Source organism: Coffea arabica, chromosome 1c (assembly GCF_036785885.1).
Source record: "Coffea arabica cultivar ET-39 chromosome 1c, Coffea Arabica ET-39 HiFi, whole genome shotgun sequence".
NCBI lineage: Eukaryota > Viridiplantae > Streptophyta > Magnoliopsida > Gentianales > Rubiaceae > Coffea > Coffea arabica.
Genome location: NC_092310.1, coordinates 58,034,138 through 58,051,200, shown reverse-complemented (window position 1 = coordinate 58,051,200; position 17,063 = coordinate 58,034,138). Strand labels below are relative to the sequence as shown.

General features: G+C 36.0%; 2 protein-coding genes across 6 annotated transcripts; both read left to right on the top strand.

Moving 5' to 3' along the window:
• The first annotated feature begins 1,786 nt into the window (after window positions 1–1,786).
• Window positions 1,787–9,937, top strand: LOC113714894 (uncharacterized). 5 transcript variants are annotated; one of them, XM_072082282.1, is made up of 15 exons: window positions 1,787–1,923; window positions 2,179–2,263; window positions 2,830–3,111; window positions 3,723–3,897; window positions 4,649–4,732; window positions 4,814–5,055; window positions 5,158–5,377; window positions 5,902–5,981; window positions 6,266–6,350; window positions 7,272–7,403; window positions 7,498–7,611; window positions 7,696–7,746; window positions 8,524–8,608; window positions 9,092–9,148; window positions 9,446–9,711. In XM_072082282.1, the coding sequence occupies exons 3-15, from the start codon at window positions 2,888–2,890 to the stop codon at window positions 9,562–9,564; spliced, it is 1,668 nt and encodes a 555-aa protein (XP_071938383.1). In that variant the 5' UTR covers window positions 1,787–1,923; window positions 2,179–2,263; window positions 2,830–2,887; the 3' UTR covers window positions 9,565–9,711. The 5 variants fall into 5 exon arrangements, with proteins under 5 accessions (XP_071938383.1, XP_027094837.2, XP_027094852.2 ...); XM_027239036.2 differs by having other exon boundaries at window positions 2,793–3,111; XM_027239051.2 differs by having other exon boundaries at window positions 1,868–2,263; window positions 2,793–3,111; window positions 7,699–7,746; window positions 9,446–9,937.
• Window positions 9,938–12,782: 2,845 nt separating this feature from the next.
• LOC140037635 (protein SCARECROW-like) lies at window positions 12,783–14,781 on the top strand. The gene has a single exon (XM_072082262.1). The coding sequence runs from the start codon at window positions 12,858–12,860 to the stop codon at window positions 14,352–14,354; it is 1,497 nt and encodes a 498-aa protein (XP_071938363.1). The 5' UTR covers window positions 12,783–12,857; the 3' UTR covers window positions 14,355–14,781.
• Window positions 14,782–17,063: the final 2,282 nt, after the last annotated feature.

Here is a 17,063-nt window from a genome sequence, read left to right as displayed (position 1 = left end):
ACCCATTTATTTTAACTTTTTGTAAATTCATTTAAATTCATTTTTGCAAACTAAGTTAGCAATTTATACCACTCTTTGTACCCATCATTAGTTTTAAATATTTACTTATAATGTTCAATAAACTTAATTACCAATTTTTTTTTCATTTATACTCTATGTCACAAAATTACCTATTATTTAATAATTGAATAATAAGAATATAAAAATTTGAACTAAGTACTATAAAATTTAATATAAAAACTTAATCGAAAAATTTTGAACCCCTAACATTTTTTTTCATATATAAATTTAAAATTTCATTTTATAAAGATAAGAAAATAGGCTAAAATTTATCATAAATTGCTAATGCTAAAAAATGAGCAAGTTAACAAACTAAGAGAAAATAAAATAATAAGATAAAATCAACAAATAATAATAATAATAATAATGAAACAAAAGTTGTTGACATCATGACAAAATGAAAATTTTGAAAAAAAAAAGTGGGGGAAAAGAAGAGACTTGGGGGGAAGAGAATTCTAAATGGGTTAATTGGGTTTGATATTATTGGGTAACCCATTTATACCCATATACAAAAATTTAAGATACCCATACCCATCTATTCATGGGCGGGTATGGGTAAATTTATTTAGGTGGGTTGATTTGCCACCTTTAATTAGAACCAAGAATGATGCCTAGTATTTGTTTAACCAAGCAAAAAGCCTGTTATAAAAAAAAAAAAAAAAAGGAATCAATGCTTTTTATATTTAATTTTTTTAGTTACATTAGACGATTGGGCAGAGGAATGGATTGGATGGTACCGAGAAAATGTGTAAATACATGATCTTAAACTCAAAACTTCTCATTTACATTTAAAAAAAAAAATTAGGACCTGTCACTTACGCTTAAAAATAAAAAGTTATATTACATTGTCACTAAAATGGTACATTATATTACTGCTGTTTAACCGGCTCTATCTCCATCAATATTTTGGAATTTAATATTCTCGAATTTGATGAGTATAATGTGGTGGGTGTATTCATCAAAGCACGTAGGGCGTATAATTCCTAAAACAATTTCATTCTGTCTCCAATTAAATATTAGTCATGCATGCACGTCCATGTGAAAGGTGTTTACTTGGTCTACAAAATTGACGTGGAAATCTCCTTTCTCGGTGGAAAAGATATGCGATTTTGTTTTGTTTTTTTTTTTGACCTTTTGTTATCATCAAGAGGGGTTTGAGGATGAAAAGATGTAATCATATGAAATTGAGTGATGATGATGATGATTAGTACTTTAGCAGGGCTGTAGGGAAAATATTAAAAAGAAAGGGATAATTTCGAAAATCTCAAGGAAGGGTTTCTGACAATTTCACTAACATCTCTTAAAATTTACAAAATTACGTGAACTTTCATTAAAGTTAAAGTTTATAACGTTACACGAACCCCTATTGTGTAATTTTATAAATTTTAGAGGAGGCTAGTGAAATTATCCCAATAAAAAAAAGAAGAAGATTCTAAATCATTTCTGGATCAGTCATCATCACGGCTTGATTAGCATTTGACAGATGTAGTGACTATTTTGGTTACAACTCCCAATTCCAACTCACAAAAAATAAATAAAAGTAATATTATTGGGAAGAACGAGCATGAAAAGATAGACATTGGTGGGGACCCACAATAGGCATATTTGTATTACTAGTAAATAATTTATTTGCATGAAAAGTAATTTTTGTTTGGAAAACATAAAACAATTTATTTTTTTGATGGTTAATGCTACTAGATCCTTGATAGATTTTCAACCCAAAAAAGAAGAAAAAAAAAATTCCCAAAAAAAAAAAAGAAGAAGAAGAAGAAGAAGAAGAAGAGGAAGAAGGAGGAGGGGTGCTTCGGGGGTGCGGGACCAAGTCCCGAACTACTGCCAACCTGCGAAAATGCCGGATTAACTGTCCTTGCCTTCTGCCTTCCTTCCTCCATTCCATATCTTCCTCCTCTTCTCAAATTCCATCTTTGCAACTGCATTTTTTTTATTATAATAAAATCGTTGTCACTAATCTATTGTCCACCCCTTACACGCATCCACATACATTTGTTTGCACTTTGCGGGAACTTGGTTCCTCCATTGTACATTGCTGCCAGTAATAATCCAATTACACTACATATTAGCTTATATATGCACGTCCCTCTTGGCTGGTCTTTGCAGTTTGGCGGATCGGGTTATCAACTATTATCTCCCTTTCTCTTACACGCCAAGATTTGACCGTAAGCCGATCTCTCTACCATTTCAGGTATGGTCTCCTCATTTCACTTCTATTTATCAGTTTTCTGTCATTTTCTTGATGCTTTTAACGAATTCTCACGTCGTTATTTGAGTGGCTCGAACAGTTTTTGTTCGCCACAAGAGGACAAGAAAAAGAAAGAGCTTGAAATATGCGCATGAATGTTGAATTCTTGATCCGTTGACCCTTTTGAAGCGGCCCCTCAACTTTTCAAGATTTTCCTCCTTTTCTTTTCAGGATTTCGGTATCGTTTGATCTTTTGTTAGAAACTAATGTGTTTGCAGTTTTTGCATTTGTCCAATTTATAAGTCTTGATCGATGAAGCGGTTAAAAAACTGGTTCTTTGGAATCAAATTTAATTTTCTGTTCAGCCCGGAAAACAGAAAAGGATAAAGTGAATTCAAATATTTGATGGAATTGGTTTTTTTCTTCTTTCTTTTAAGATGCCATTTTTTTTTTCGTTTCGTGTATTATATGGAGAATGTGATCTTTTCATGCACCTGTATTGAAATTTGTGCAAATGGTATGCCATTTTTAGGATCGTCACTTTCGGGCTGAGTGTGTTATCTGTTTAGGATGAGAAACATGTTGTGGAGCCATATGTTGGCTTCCTCATGAACTGGGGGAAAATAGATGGACTCTGCAAGAAGTTGGTTCCAGAAGTTTCAACCACGCGAGCGCTTTAAGTCATCATCAAAGAAGAAGGATTCAATGGCTAACAGTGGAAGGGAAGATCCAAAGTCTTTATCATCTGAAGATGCCTCCAATATAACGAAACAAAAGGTTGCCGCAGCAAAGCAATATATAGAGAACCATTACAAGGCGCAGATGAAAAATTTGCAAGAAAGAAGGGAGCGGTATGTGATTCTCTTTAAGTTGTTGGATAGTTACATTATTGGTGTCCAATAATAGGTAGTGAAATGTTGTTCTTTCATGTCTTAATGTTAGATGCATTGTTCTTTCCACTATTTTGGTTAATGTCACGGTGGTTGCTGCTGCTGTTCTTTCCGGTACTTTTCTTTTGTCCTTTTATTTTTTTTGGGGCATCAGATAGTCTGTCTAGACTTGTGGGCAGATCATGGTAATTGGTATGCATGTGTTTTGCTTTGTGGTAGAATTAGGTTTGAATATCTTAGTATTTGGCTGAACTGAATGCCGATTAAGTATACGCCATTGTGTTGTATAAAATTTTTATTCTCCAGCGGTCTGTGCAACAATTATGCTCTGCTACAAGAGTTTTATGAATTCATTCCTTATACATGCCTTACAAGCTCATGCAGAATGTACCCTAGTGATACACGTGGCATGAAATTTTGTTGGTGGGGAACCAATTAGCAATACATTTGTCCAGTGTTATTTGATAATTGTCTGCCGCTGGTACATTTTCTCTCGTTTTTTTTTTTGGTTGAAACAAAGTTTGAAGAGTCTTTTAGAAAATCACGAAGTTACCTCTATTTTCTGTGAGCAGACGAACTCTACTGGAGAAGAAGTTGGCAGATGCTGATGTTTCAGAGGAAGATCAAAATAACCTGCTAAAATTTCTGGAGAAGAAGGAAACTGAATATATGCGTCTCCAAAGGCACAAAATGGGGGCTGATGACTTTGAGTTACTAACGATGATTGGGAAGGGTGCATTTGGGGAGGTAAGGATTTTCAATGAGATCATTGACTTTCTTCTCCAGCTTATTGGGTCTCCCATACATTAAATCCTGTTGGTGTTTATATACGCAATCAAACTATTTGGTCCATTTAATTGTCAGATATCTTTTTCAGCCATTAAATCCTATTTGGTCCATTTAATGCGTACAGGCACATAACCACTACCAGACAACATGAATCTATTTATTTTTTCTAATATGTGAGGAGATCAGGACTACATGAAATTTGGTGATTCTAGGTGCATCAGCTTTTATTCACTTGTAGACTTTACTCATGCTTTGCTACTTAAAATTTAAATATTTGTGTCTTTTTCATGTGACGTGTTTCTTCAGACTCTTGGGATGCCAACTGGTGGAAAATTCTCTGGTGGCTTATCTGTTGTTATTAGTTCCTTCAGGGTGCTTTTTGGTTTTGGTACTTAGTCATGCACCGAGTTAAGTTTCCCCTCTTTCATGTGGCTATTGATGGATAAGATTTTGGATGAGATAAGATCTGGAGGCCCATGTCCAAATATTGGGTGGGGCTAACTCTTACACGGTCTAATTTGAACAAAATCAGTATACAAGTTAACTATGCCCCTTAATAACTAACCAGTCTTAATTGTGGCCAGCTTTCATTCTTTGGTCTGACAGTTACTGGAAATAATGCAGAACTTTTTGTAAACTACTTGTGACTGTTTGGGGTGAAGTGCAAATAGCCTGCTATGATATCTGTTTTGCTTCATTTTCTTTCCAGGTAAGAGTTTGTAGAGAAAAGACTACAGGTCACGTGTATGCCATGAAAAAGCTAAAGAAATCAGAAATGCTGCGTAGAGGCCAGGTACCTAATAATTGATCGTCCGACCTGATATCATGGTTTTGCTTTCTAATTTAATAATTCTCAGCTTGTTGATCATTTTAGGTTGAGCATGTGAAAGCTGAAAGGAATCTGCTTGCAGAGGTTGACAGCAATTGCATCGTCAAACTGTATTGTTCGTTTCAAGATGAAGAGTACCTCTATCTCATCATGGAATACTTACCCGGTGGAGATATGATGACATTACTAATGAGAAAGGATACCTTAACTGAGGATGAGGCGAGATTTTATGTGGCAGAGACTGTTTTGGCTATTGAATCGATTCATATACATAACTACATTCATCGGTCTCTATCCAGACTTTGATGCATGCTAATTTGATCTGTTCCTTTATCTTTCTATAGTGGTGCCTCAGATATCTGATTGTTCCTATTGGTCGATTGCTACAGAGACATTAAACCTGACAACTTGCTTCTAGATAAATATGGTCACTTGAGGCTGTCAGATTTTGGATTGTGTAAACCATTAGACTGCAGTACTTTGCAAGAGAAGGATTTTTCAACAGGAGACAGCTTTAATGGAACATCAAGAGTTGATGAGCAGCCTGCAGCTCCAAAACGCACGCAGCAAGAGCAACTCCAACATTGGCAGAAAAATAGAAGGATGCTTGTAAGTTCCACTCCATTTAAGATTATTTTTCTGTCTTGTGTTTTGGCACTTTTTCAGGTTACATTTGATGTTTTTCATTTATTGCTTTTATCATCTGCTTTGCTTGATTCTCTGTTGAACATACTTATTTTCTCTTTAATGTAAGAATCATGGGATGGATCAACAGGGCTTCCTTCACTTTTTACCTGATAAAAGTTCTACAACAACATTTAAAAGAAGATTTTTCATATGTATCTGTAATTTTAAAATTTTCTTCCTTGTTATTGAAATTTAGCTGTTTCCTCGCTTGTTAGGAAGTTCCACCTTATTACTCTTTGGTGAAAGTTTTTTATTTATAAGAAAGTGATTAGCTACCTTTTCAAGGCATGGAGTAGGGGCCATTTTTGGCTATAAATGGGCTTCAGCTCATCAACAAAAAATAGAAGCAGTTTGGTGGCTTTTTTCTTTCCCAGATTTAGATGTTGACCATTCTACAGGGTTCCATCTTTTAAGTTTCTTGAGTAATCAATGTTGGGCCATTACAGGCTTATTCGACTGTTGGTACACCTGACTATATTGCTCCAGAAGTTCTGCTGAAGAAAGGTTATGGCATGGAATGTGATTGGTTAGTTCTTTGTTGATCTTTTAGTCTCTTTTTACGTCAATAGTTCCCTGATCCACTTAGCTTCCTTTAGAAGTCTTCAGTTTTGCTAGTGTAGGGATGTATTGGTCAAGTCATGTTTCTAGAGTCAGAGTTTATAGGCCATTTTTAGTTATAAGATCCCTTGCAGGACTCCTTTGTCCATTTACAAGACATTCTTTTGTGTGTAATATCAATGAAAAAATGTCAAGAAGTAGTTTTACTGTCTCTCTCTCATTGATAGGATGACACCATTCATTACTGTGCAGGTGGTCACTTGGAGCTATTATGTATGAAATGCTCGTGGGATATCCACCATTCTATTCTGATGATCCTATGTCAACATGTAGGAAGGTAATCTTTGACACCGCTAATTGGCAAATCTAAGGTCATGTGTTTTTTGCTTGTTATGTTGAAATTGCAAATATTATTATGACTTGATTATTCAATAATTTGACTTTCTCCTAATATGTTTAGGAAGTAAAGCCTTATGTTATTCATAGGAATTATGATGGTGCTCTGGCCACTCATTTAGTTTTGTTCTAGATTCCTGTTTCATTTTGCCTAGTTATTTTGGTGCTCAGAAAATTTTAGTACTCAACAGATTGTAGTTTAATTTCAGTAAGGGGATACTGTAAGGTTATCTTATGGATGATGATAAGATATTTTGCATAATGACATCTAAAGTTGAGTTTACATAATTTAATCCTGCTGTTTGTTGTTGAACTATTGGTGCTCTGACTTGTGGTATGCAAGATGGCCTATTTTCTGATGTTATCATCATTTATAGATGTGATGGCTATGGGATGTAAATTTAGGTGTTATAAGATTCAAATGTTAGAGGTATAGATGAAATAAAAAATTCAACTAGGTGGTAAGACTTGGGTCTGGGATCTGGATATATCATTATGGAGACTTGTTATTTTGTGCTTGAGTCATACATTTGTAGATGCAGAAGTCACGTGATTGATTCTATTTTTAGCAAGCCTGAATCGAGTTGGGGCAAAGAAGGCCAATATAGCTTATTACCATATTAGTGAACTTGGGGCTGGTAGACTTATCTCAGTTATGTGGTATTTTTATCAGAAGCAGATATATGGTGTCTATGATTAAATAAGAACATCCTCTATTTGTGGTTTCTTTTACTTTTCTACATTATTTTTGTTCTTTAAGTTTTTGGTTGGTGTTGCTTCTGCAGAGCTGCTAAATAGATGGTAATGCCATGTCATTTTAATTTCTACTAACAATAGACAGTTTACCTTTATTGCATTGCAGATTGTAAACTGGAGAACACATTTAAAGTTTCCTGAAGAAGCAAAGCTATCAGCAGAAGCGAAAGATCTCATTAGCAAACTACTTTGTAATGTCACCCAGAGACTTGGTTCAAAAGGCGCAGATGAAATAAAGGTGTTGTATGGTGTGTGCTATGCTGGTTCCTGACCATTTCTATAAGTTAATGAAAGAAGTGGTAAAAATTAAGCGTTACTTTATTTGATTTCAGGTCCATCCTTGGTTTAAAGGAGTTGATTGGGACAGAATATATCAGATGGAAGCTGCCTTCATTCCAGAAGTCAATGATGAGCTGGATACTCAAAATTTTGAAAAATTTGATGAGGTACTGTTACTTGATGTTGCAATTTTCTCTGAACTAGTTATGTCGCTAACACTTCTCTCCCTATGTCTCTAATTTTTGATTCAGCAGTCTGAAAAAGCAACTTCAAATCCATCAAAATCTGGACCCTGGAGGAAGGTATTCTCGATGTTGGCTTTACTAGAAAGCATTTAAAAAATATATATATATATATATATGTATATTGATTGGCATTCATCTTCACTTTTATGTGGAGCTCTTATGATCATAAGCCATGACTTCAACAACAACGAAGTCACTGAATTAATTTTAAATTTACTCGTGAATGTGATCTGGTAAAAGCATACATGATTGTTTCATAGAATTTATTGCATTCACTGGACAACCTTCTCTGAAGTATAGGGATTGGAGAGTCCAACTCTTTTATTTGTAAGAAATTTTGATCCCAGTATTGTAGGTTCTTTCCACAGCCATTAGTGGTTGGTAAAATCTCTTTAGCTACTAGGCTGATTTGGCAAATTACAAGAATCCAAACCAGCTCTTGCTGCTTAATTTGTCCAGATCCAGTAGCAGATGGTAGTTGCAAGTTTTTACTGCTTGTTAATATCTTGGAACCTACCTTTTGGCAGTTGAATCATATATTGCTAGTTAGTCTGTGCATTTCTAGTGTTTGAGATAGTTGTCGGTTTGGAAAGTGGATGGATAAAGTTGAAATCTTGTGAAGCTGTCTGATGATTCTTAGAGTGATGCTGCTTTAGAGAGTCCACGAGATTGTATTATCAGTTCCCCTGCTCTCTGCATGACAGTATTTGTATATTTCTTTTTATTGCTTGCGTGTAGCACTATTGTGTTGTGGTTATCAAAATTTTTATTTTCTTAAATCATCTTTACTGTATTATTTTCATTTGATCACATTTTTCTTTCAATTCACTGCAGATGCTTTCGTCAAAAGATATCAACTTTGTGGGGTATACATACAAGAATTTTGAAATTGTGAATGACTATCAAGTTCCTGGAATGGGTCTCTCTCTCTCTCTCTCTATATATATATATATATATATCAGCTGTATGAGGCATCTGCAAACTTCAGTGGCCCTTTTTCCCACTTAAGAGAATATCATCTTCTTTCATTTTTACTTTTTCTCATGATGTGCCTTCATTACTAAAGATTTCCTCCCTATTTATTCAAGAAAAGGGTCCTGGGGGGTTTGGGGTGGGTGTCAGGGATGAGGGAATTGTTTAATCCGCAAGTTTGTTGAGACAGACATAGCGTTGTACTAGGGATGAGTCGATCAAGGGTGGCATTCAGGACAACTTCCCGTGGGCCATGGTTTTCAATCACCTAAAATATATTTGGCTTAACTAGCTTTATTCTGGTCTAGGATGTTAGAGACTTTGGAGATATTTAGATCATGGACCTTTGATTCTTAACTTAGTTTGTGCTGTTGCGGCTTGATTGTGACTGGTTAAGGTCACTGAATTTAGATTTTGTCTTTTGACACAGCTGAACTGAAGAAGAAAAATAACAAGCCAAAAAGGCCAACCATCAAATCACTCTTTGGTATGTCTGTCTCTCTCTCTCTCCATCTTCTTCTTCTTCTTCCTCTTCATCTGTATTCCAAAGTCAATTTTCATCAGCAGCTGCTAACGTGTTTGATATTTGGGTTACTTCTGTTGCAAGGATATCCATTCATATTGCTCTGCAAATTTCAGTTTTCCAAGCGAAAAAAGTGTGGCATGCATAGAAGAAGGCTTTCCCTTTTGCCAAAATCATATGTGCAAATGCTCAAGTTATTTGTGCACTTAGTCAGCTGGGATTTTTTTAAATTTTCTTACTTCTGTGTTGTTCTTTTAACAGAAGATGAATCAGAATCTTCAGAAACAGCTAGTAATGGATCATCATCACAAGGCAGCTTTTTGAACCTCTTGCCTTCCCAGCTGGAAGTTTCTGAGAAGCAGGATAACAACTCCATGTAGCTCTTTTGGTTGGTTGACGTTTTCTCATGGCAAGAGCTGCTGGCTGCGCCAGAAGCACCAAGTGGGTGGCGATTCTAGTTGATATGGTAAATATCAGTTTGCCACCGAGTAGCGGCTTTAGGAACTTGAAGATTGATAGTTTGGCGTCAGACAAGCTTGAAAGTTGGTGTTTTGAAGTTACCAATCTCCTTCAAGTCTGCTTGCATTAGCCTTTTTTTTTTTTTTTTTTTTAATCATTTTTGCTTCTGCAACCTCTGTATTCCTCCTTGATGGTCTGAACTAACAGGTTTGATATGTAAGTTATTCTTTTCCAAACGAACGACGTGTATATAGAAATAGCGGGAAAAAATGCATGCAGTTTCATATGGCTCCATTAATTGTAATCTGTTTTAGACTGTGAAGCCTGACAAACATGCACAAGTAGAAAGTTAGAAACGTTTCTGGTGGTTTCCTAATTCTTGAGTTCTAACAGTATATTCCTTCCGTCCCCATTAAAAGTTTCATAACAGTATATATTTCTTTCGCCTCATTAAAAGTATCATATTTTTCATTTTAAAATATCTCAAAATATTTGTGGTCTTATCAAAGTTAAAGTTATTTTTGATGTATTTTTTCAATATTATCGTTACCTATATCTGTATTTCATGCTAAATTTAAATTTAAAATTTAACCTTTCGAGAACAACTTTGGAAACAAATTCAATAACATCATCATCATCATCAAATTACCATTTTTTTAAAAGTTAGAATCTCGAAATGTGACAAACAATTTGAAAAGGAGACAGTGCACTATTTTCAATATTATTTAGTGCTCTACCTACGACAATTTTGAAATTCTTATGTTCAATTAAGATATTATTCTAAGCTTCGTTATAACTCTTATGTTTTCTGACGCTAATGTTGTGTTCCTTGCTAGCCTCAGTTGATATAAACGAGACGAGGGAAAGCGGAGAATGATTAGTTAGTTAAATCAAAAGCTAGCTTTCTTGGTACTATACTCCATACTGGATAGGGATTTTTATTTATTTATTTATTTATTCCAGCCAGATAATTTAGCTTTGGGTTTAAATATTTTCATGAACCAGAAGGATCAATGATTATGTAATATTGGTCATTAGGACGTAAATTAAAAGGAATAAATAATACTAAACGAAGCTACCTAAGGCTGCTAAAACATGAGAAGCGACCGGATTCGTTGGAGAGCAGCGACGACCTAATTCCTAAAACTTCTTCAAGAAATTAAATAGACCCACATACTGCTATTATAATTATTTTGCTGCCGTGAAGGCCACGGTCCGCGGATGTGCTTTGACTCGGCAAGGCAAAATTTACTGATATATCACCAGCTATTAATTTCCGGTCAACCAACCGCGTCAGTATACTTGATATTATGATATGGCCCGTTACCATTTACTTGCACCATTAAATGTATTTTTGAACAAATTTTTTTCATTTCATGTACATCATATTCTTCAAAGATAATTGACTATTCAAACGCACTCATTATATCACACTGGTGATCGACGCGCCCTCGATGTGTGCGCAATTGATCATAAAAAAAATAACAAAATTACTTTGACCAAAAAAAAAAAGAAGGATTTTAGCTCCGACAAATATTGCAGATCATCCTTTTTTTTATAAAACTTTTTTGATAAGTAGGAGGATTTAAACACAAAATCTCTTACTTACAATCCCTCGCCGATTATATCAAGTACACTTATTACTGATGATGCAGCTGAAAATGAGGAAAAATTATCAGGGCGTACACATGCATTAATTGAAGCTATTGATTTCGACAAAATTAAGGCTGAAAGATTACTAGAGACAAAAGTGGTGGTTTCAGCAGTCGCACTCGAAATATTATGCATTATGATCGACTACTCAACTTCATTAAAATGACTGATCCTTGATCGTTGACAAAGAAAGTACTCTCCTACAATTTGGACGTCAATCCTTTCCAGTTTCTGCTTTTCATGTCATATACAGTTGAATGTCGTTTTAGTGTTTAGTCACGAAATCTGTTTTCCAGATCACGAGGATCACCACGGCGTCAGTTTTGATGCCATTACTGAATGAATCACTGATGCCCATTGGCGTGAATTGGCAAGGCAAAATCCATATTGTCGTAACTTGTATTCTTCCCCGGCCTGTGGAGTCATCGATAAGAACACATTAGACGCCCTGACAACGTTACTGTGCGACTGCGTTGAGTATCCAATTAGCGACCGCTATGCTTTCTAGAATCGTTAATACCAACATTCTTTCCACTTTTCTTGTTCAACTGCGTCATTTTGACTTGACATATTATTAGCCTATCATGGATAAATGATATCATGCACTAGAGAACCGTTTCGTACAATTTGGTTACAATCAGAAACCATAATGCTACGCTTACGCATACATACATACATACATACATACATACATACATACATATATATAATTTATTTTTGCGATGGATAAACGATAACTATATAAAATTTAAATTTGAAATTCAATTTTTACACATATATCTAACGGTGATAGTGTATGTACTGTTAGTGTATATAAGATTTACTTATATATATATATATATATAAAGGTTTTGTCCATCACAGAGCAGCGTCATTCCACATCAAAATTACAGGTGAAAGCTCTCACCAACCCTTTAATCTTTCTTCTCAAGAACTCGAAATGATGCATCCCAAGTATTACTAATTCGGATTTGTTACAAATTGGGATTAACTAATGAGGTAATACAGGGAAATGCATCTCTAAAGATGAGTACCATCATAATCATATACTAATTAAGAAACTTTGAAACAAATGGTCTTCCATGCAATCCTATACTAATACTACTAGCTTTTATGTCTCGGCCAATCAGTACTATTGTAATCAAGTGATTAGTTGAATCCGCAAAGATTTATGTTTGGAAGCTTATATATACGAGTTGTAGATATCAAGCTTATGTGTAAATTAACATTTGTGAATAAGTAAGGTCACTACCAAACTGACGTGCATTTTGGAGGTTAGCTTTTATCTTCATTAGTTTGTCCGACTATGCCGGCCACCCTATTAATCCAATCAATAATGTCCTAATCATCTGATTCCCCACTTAGAGGGTGACTATTACGATTGGCCGTCCCATCCATGCTACTTTACCTTCCAAAAAAAAAATGGCCTGCATCATTCTATATAATTAATTAGCTGCCCTTTTTGAAATTACAGTCTCCACTCCACTACTCCTAGCTTCCTCCTTGTTCACTGACCATCAAAGGAGGGTTCGACATAGTTCATCGTGGGGCTATTGAGATAATGCAACCCCATGAACAATGGGATAGTAGTTACGCCAGTCCTGGATTTCCTGGCGGCGGCAGTAATTCCATCCCTTGCACAAAACCCATGATTGACAATCGAGGCATCAACCATCTAGAGCGAAATCATCGTGATTTTCCTCAGTGGGTTCAGCAAGTCACCGAGCAACTTGTCGAAAACCAGCCAGAAACCGGATTGTCGGAAAGCTTGCAGACCTCAGCTGAGAACAACATCGTTCCGGCACTGTTGGGCGAATTGAGACCTGCAAAGTCCGCTAGGAGAAATCCTATTGAAGGCTCCGGACAGCAACATCAGTGGTTTGCTGAGCTTGGGGACCAAATCACTAACTTCAGCAACGACGCCAAAGGAGGAGGATCAATGGCTAAAGGATCAGACGACCAAAGCTTGAACTTAATGACGCTGCTGTTGGAGTGCGCGGTTGCTATATCGGTTGATAATATCGCTGAAGCCCATAGAATGTTGCTTGAGCTAACGCAAATGGCCACCCCTTACGGGCCTTCTTGTGCTGAAAGAGTAGTGGCTTATTTTGCCAAGGCCATGGCTAGTAGGGTTGTCAACTCTTGGCTGGGGATGTGCTCGCCCTTGATCAGCTACAAAAGTATACATGGCGCTTTCCAAGTCTTCAACAACATTGCACCCTTCGTCAAGTTCGCACATTTCACTTCTAACCAATCAATCCTCGAGGCATTCCACCGTCGCGACGGTGTTCATATTATTGATCTTGACATCATGCAAGGCTTGCAATGGCCGGCTCTATTTCACATCCTCGCGACGAGAATGGAGGGCCCTCCGCACGTTAGGATGACCGGGATGGGGACTTCAATGGAGCTTCTGATCGAGACTGGGAAGCAACTCTCTAATTTCGCAAAACGCCTGGGAATGTCCTTCGAGTTCCATCCGATTGCAAGGAAATTCGGAGATGTTGATGTCTCGATGTTTCAAATTCGAAGAGGAGAAGCTGTTGCCGTGCATTGGCTACAACATTCCTTGTACGATGCCACGGGGCCCGATTGGAAAACAATGAGACTCCTCCAACAGTTATCACCGAGGGTGATTACGCTAGTCGAGCAAGAAATAGCCCATGCTGGTTCCTTCTTGGACCGATTCGTCGGTTCGCTTCACTACTACTCCACCCTTTTTGACTCTCTCGGAGCTTACTTGCAAAGCGATGACCCGAGCCGCCATCGCATCGAACACGGCCTGCTGTATAGGGAAATTAACAATATTTTGGCCATTGGAGGACCAGCCAGAAGCGGAGAGGATAAATTCAGGCATTGGAGAAGTGAACTCCCGAAAAATGGCTTCATGCAGATGCCCATGAGTACCAACTCCATGGCCCAAGCACAACTGATACTCAACATGTTCCCTCCGTCTCACGGTTATAGCCTCGTGCAAGGAGATGGAACTCTTAGGATAGGTTGGAAAGATGCGAGCTTGTATTCAGTTTCTGCATGGACTTCTCCTGCTTCTAGATAGCTCAGTATGTGCATTCTACAAAAGTTATAAATTAGTTGTTATACGCTGCCTTAGAGTTTAGAATCCTGCCATGGTCATTGTCTCGTCTCAGAATCTTAAATTCTTGAACTGGAACTTGTGAGAGCTGGTCAGTAGATCACCGACTTATACTTCGCACAATCTTTGCCATTTGATGAGAACCAACGAATTATGGGAGAACGATGGACCGGCCGGCATACTTCGTCGTTGAGGCCCTTACTCCCGATCGGATCAAGATAAAACTCAACCAAATATCTTAACCACCAAACAAAAGATAGAAAATTAAATAAGTTAACCTCTTGACTTATATAGTAACAAACTCGGGCTTCGGTTGTTGAGATATTTCGCTAATCCCCAAACATTTGTGCTCAAATTATAATTACCAAATAATAGGTGACTTTCCTTCAAAGTTGGAATGGGCAAATTTTCCAATGACTTATGGCTTCTGTTTAATTTGCCCAATCAGAAAGTTTGGGCTGAAATGCGATTCCATTTGTTTCCCGGACCACTTCAGTTATAAAAATGTGGATATTCGCTGGGCAAAGGCAGCCAGAAGATCCTGGCTCAACGCTGACCCTTCCCTATAAAAGCTCAATATCTCCTATTAAATCAAATCAAAAATAGAGAGAGAAGTCAAAGTTTCATAGGTTCTTTCCCTTTTTTTTTTTAAAGCCAAAGGTTCATAGGTTCCAAAAAAAAATACACGTTGTCTTTTTTTTTTTTCTTTCTATCTTTCTTAATTGTATCCGATAAACTGTTAATTCTATTAATTCATAATTAAAAAATGATCGTGTTTGATTATGATTAAAAAATAAAAAATAATTATGTTTTATAACAATTTTAAAATATATCATGTAGACATGAGAGCAATGAAAATATGATATTTTACTGAATTAAATGCCTAAGTTTTAAAAACATTTACTTATCTCAATGCATACAAATATCACTTAAATAAGGAATAAATATTAAGAAAAATAAGAAATCATCGATAACGGCGTGTTGAACAAAAACAAATTGTGAGCTAAAAACCTTTTTAGGGGTAATTTGGAAAGGAGACAAATTAAGATAGAATTGTAAACGAGTCGAATCGAGTCTAGTATCTCATATTTGAACTCTGTTCATTAAGTTACTCGAACAAAACTCGTGTTTGTTCAACAATATTGGAGTTCCAAATCGGTGTTCATATTTGGTTTGTTAAGCAAAATCCTAGTTTAAGTTCGAGCTTGAATTCGACTCATTTAACATTAACGAACCATTCGCGAATAATTAGACCCATGTTTGCGAACAATTAAACCTAAAATTAGGAATACAATATTAACTATAAGTTTTGTGAAATAATAATTAGGCTCATGTTCGCAAAACAATTGTTTAAATTTGCAAATGAGCTTTTGTTCGTTTAATTGCTCATCGAGCCAAAATATTTGTTTGAACTCGTCTCATATAAAATTTCGAACGAGCCGTTATTAAACACGAATGAGTCTAAATGAGCTAAGCTAACGAACAGTTCAATTCGTTTAATAGTTCTAATTTGATTGGATCTGGGGAAAAGGATGATTGAATGGCAAAGCAAATCTAGCAGTCTTTCGAGCCACCAACTCCCACATTCTTGAAGTTGTTTGGATCGGGAGTTTTTTTTAAAAAAAATATCGTTTTTCACATAAAACGCTACAATAATTAGAGGTGGGCGCGAGTCGGATACCCGTCCTATTTACCATTTGACTGACCCGACCCGCACATTGCGGGTCAATCATTTTCTGACCCTTACCCGCCCCGAATATCAGCGGGTACCCGTTTTTAAACGGGTACCCGCTGAGATAGGGTCGGATCAGCGGGTATCCGTCCTGCCCCATTTATCATTTAATTTTTTAAAAAAATGATTTATACCAATTTAATTTTATATTTTACACATTCATCTAATATTTAATAATTTTTTTTCTAAAAAAAGGTTTTCTACCAAGAAACAAGCATATGAAAAGAATATAAGATAAAGGGAAAAAATTAAAATAATTCAAAATCAAAAAAATTTTGAAATAAGTAGCACAATTTTTAATATATATGTTCCACATTAATTAAAATTTTTTCTATAAAATATAAAATCATGGCCTTTACAAATGAATCTTGTAAATAAACTATAGTCTCTCATATTTGTAATGCAATTTGTTCAATAAAATTACTTATTTAGTTCTAACTTATTATTTTATAGTGTGTGTATAAACATAAAAAAAAAAAATATATATATATATAGGGCTGATCGGGTACCCGCGGGTTTTTAATTATGTGACCCTAACCCGCCCCGTATCTTAGCGGATACCCGACCCTCTCTTGACCCGATCAAAATAATAAAAATCGGATATTCTAATTTTCGGATCGGATCTAATCGGATATGATGGGTTTTTGGATTAGCGGATAATTTTGTCCACCCCTAACAATAATACATCCCATAACACTTAAAATGGAATCTTAGATATAACTAAGAAAACTCATCAAAAAAAGAAAAAAGATATACCTAACAAAACACTAAAAAACATTTAAAAAGAAAACCGTAAACTCTTTTTTCCTCTATCCACCACTATCACCATCATCTCTCTTTTCTCTTCTCTTCAGTCTTCTCGTTCACCATCATCACTGCTCCTTCTTCCTCTCTCTAGTACCACCATCGATGCCTTCACTAGCCCCACCACCATCTACTAT

Excerpts from the sequence above, each read along its gene's own strand:
- LOC113714894 (XM_072082282.1), top strand. The coding sequence starts at position 2,888 with ATGGACTCTGCAAGAAGTTGGTTCCAGAAGTTTCAACCACGCGAGCGC. Across the intron at positions 4,733-4,813 it reads AAATGCTGCGTAGAGGCCAG|GTTGAGCATGTGAAAGCTGA; the intron begins GTACCTAATAAT and ends TGATCATTTTAG. Across the intron at positions 5,056-5,157 it reads ATACATAACTACATTCATCG|AGACATTAAACCTGACAACT; the intron begins GTCTCTATCCAG and ends CGATTGCTACAG.
- LOC140037635 (XM_072082262.1), top strand. The coding sequence starts at position 12,858 with ATGCAACCCCATGAACAATGGGATAGTAGTTACGCCAGTCCTGGATTT.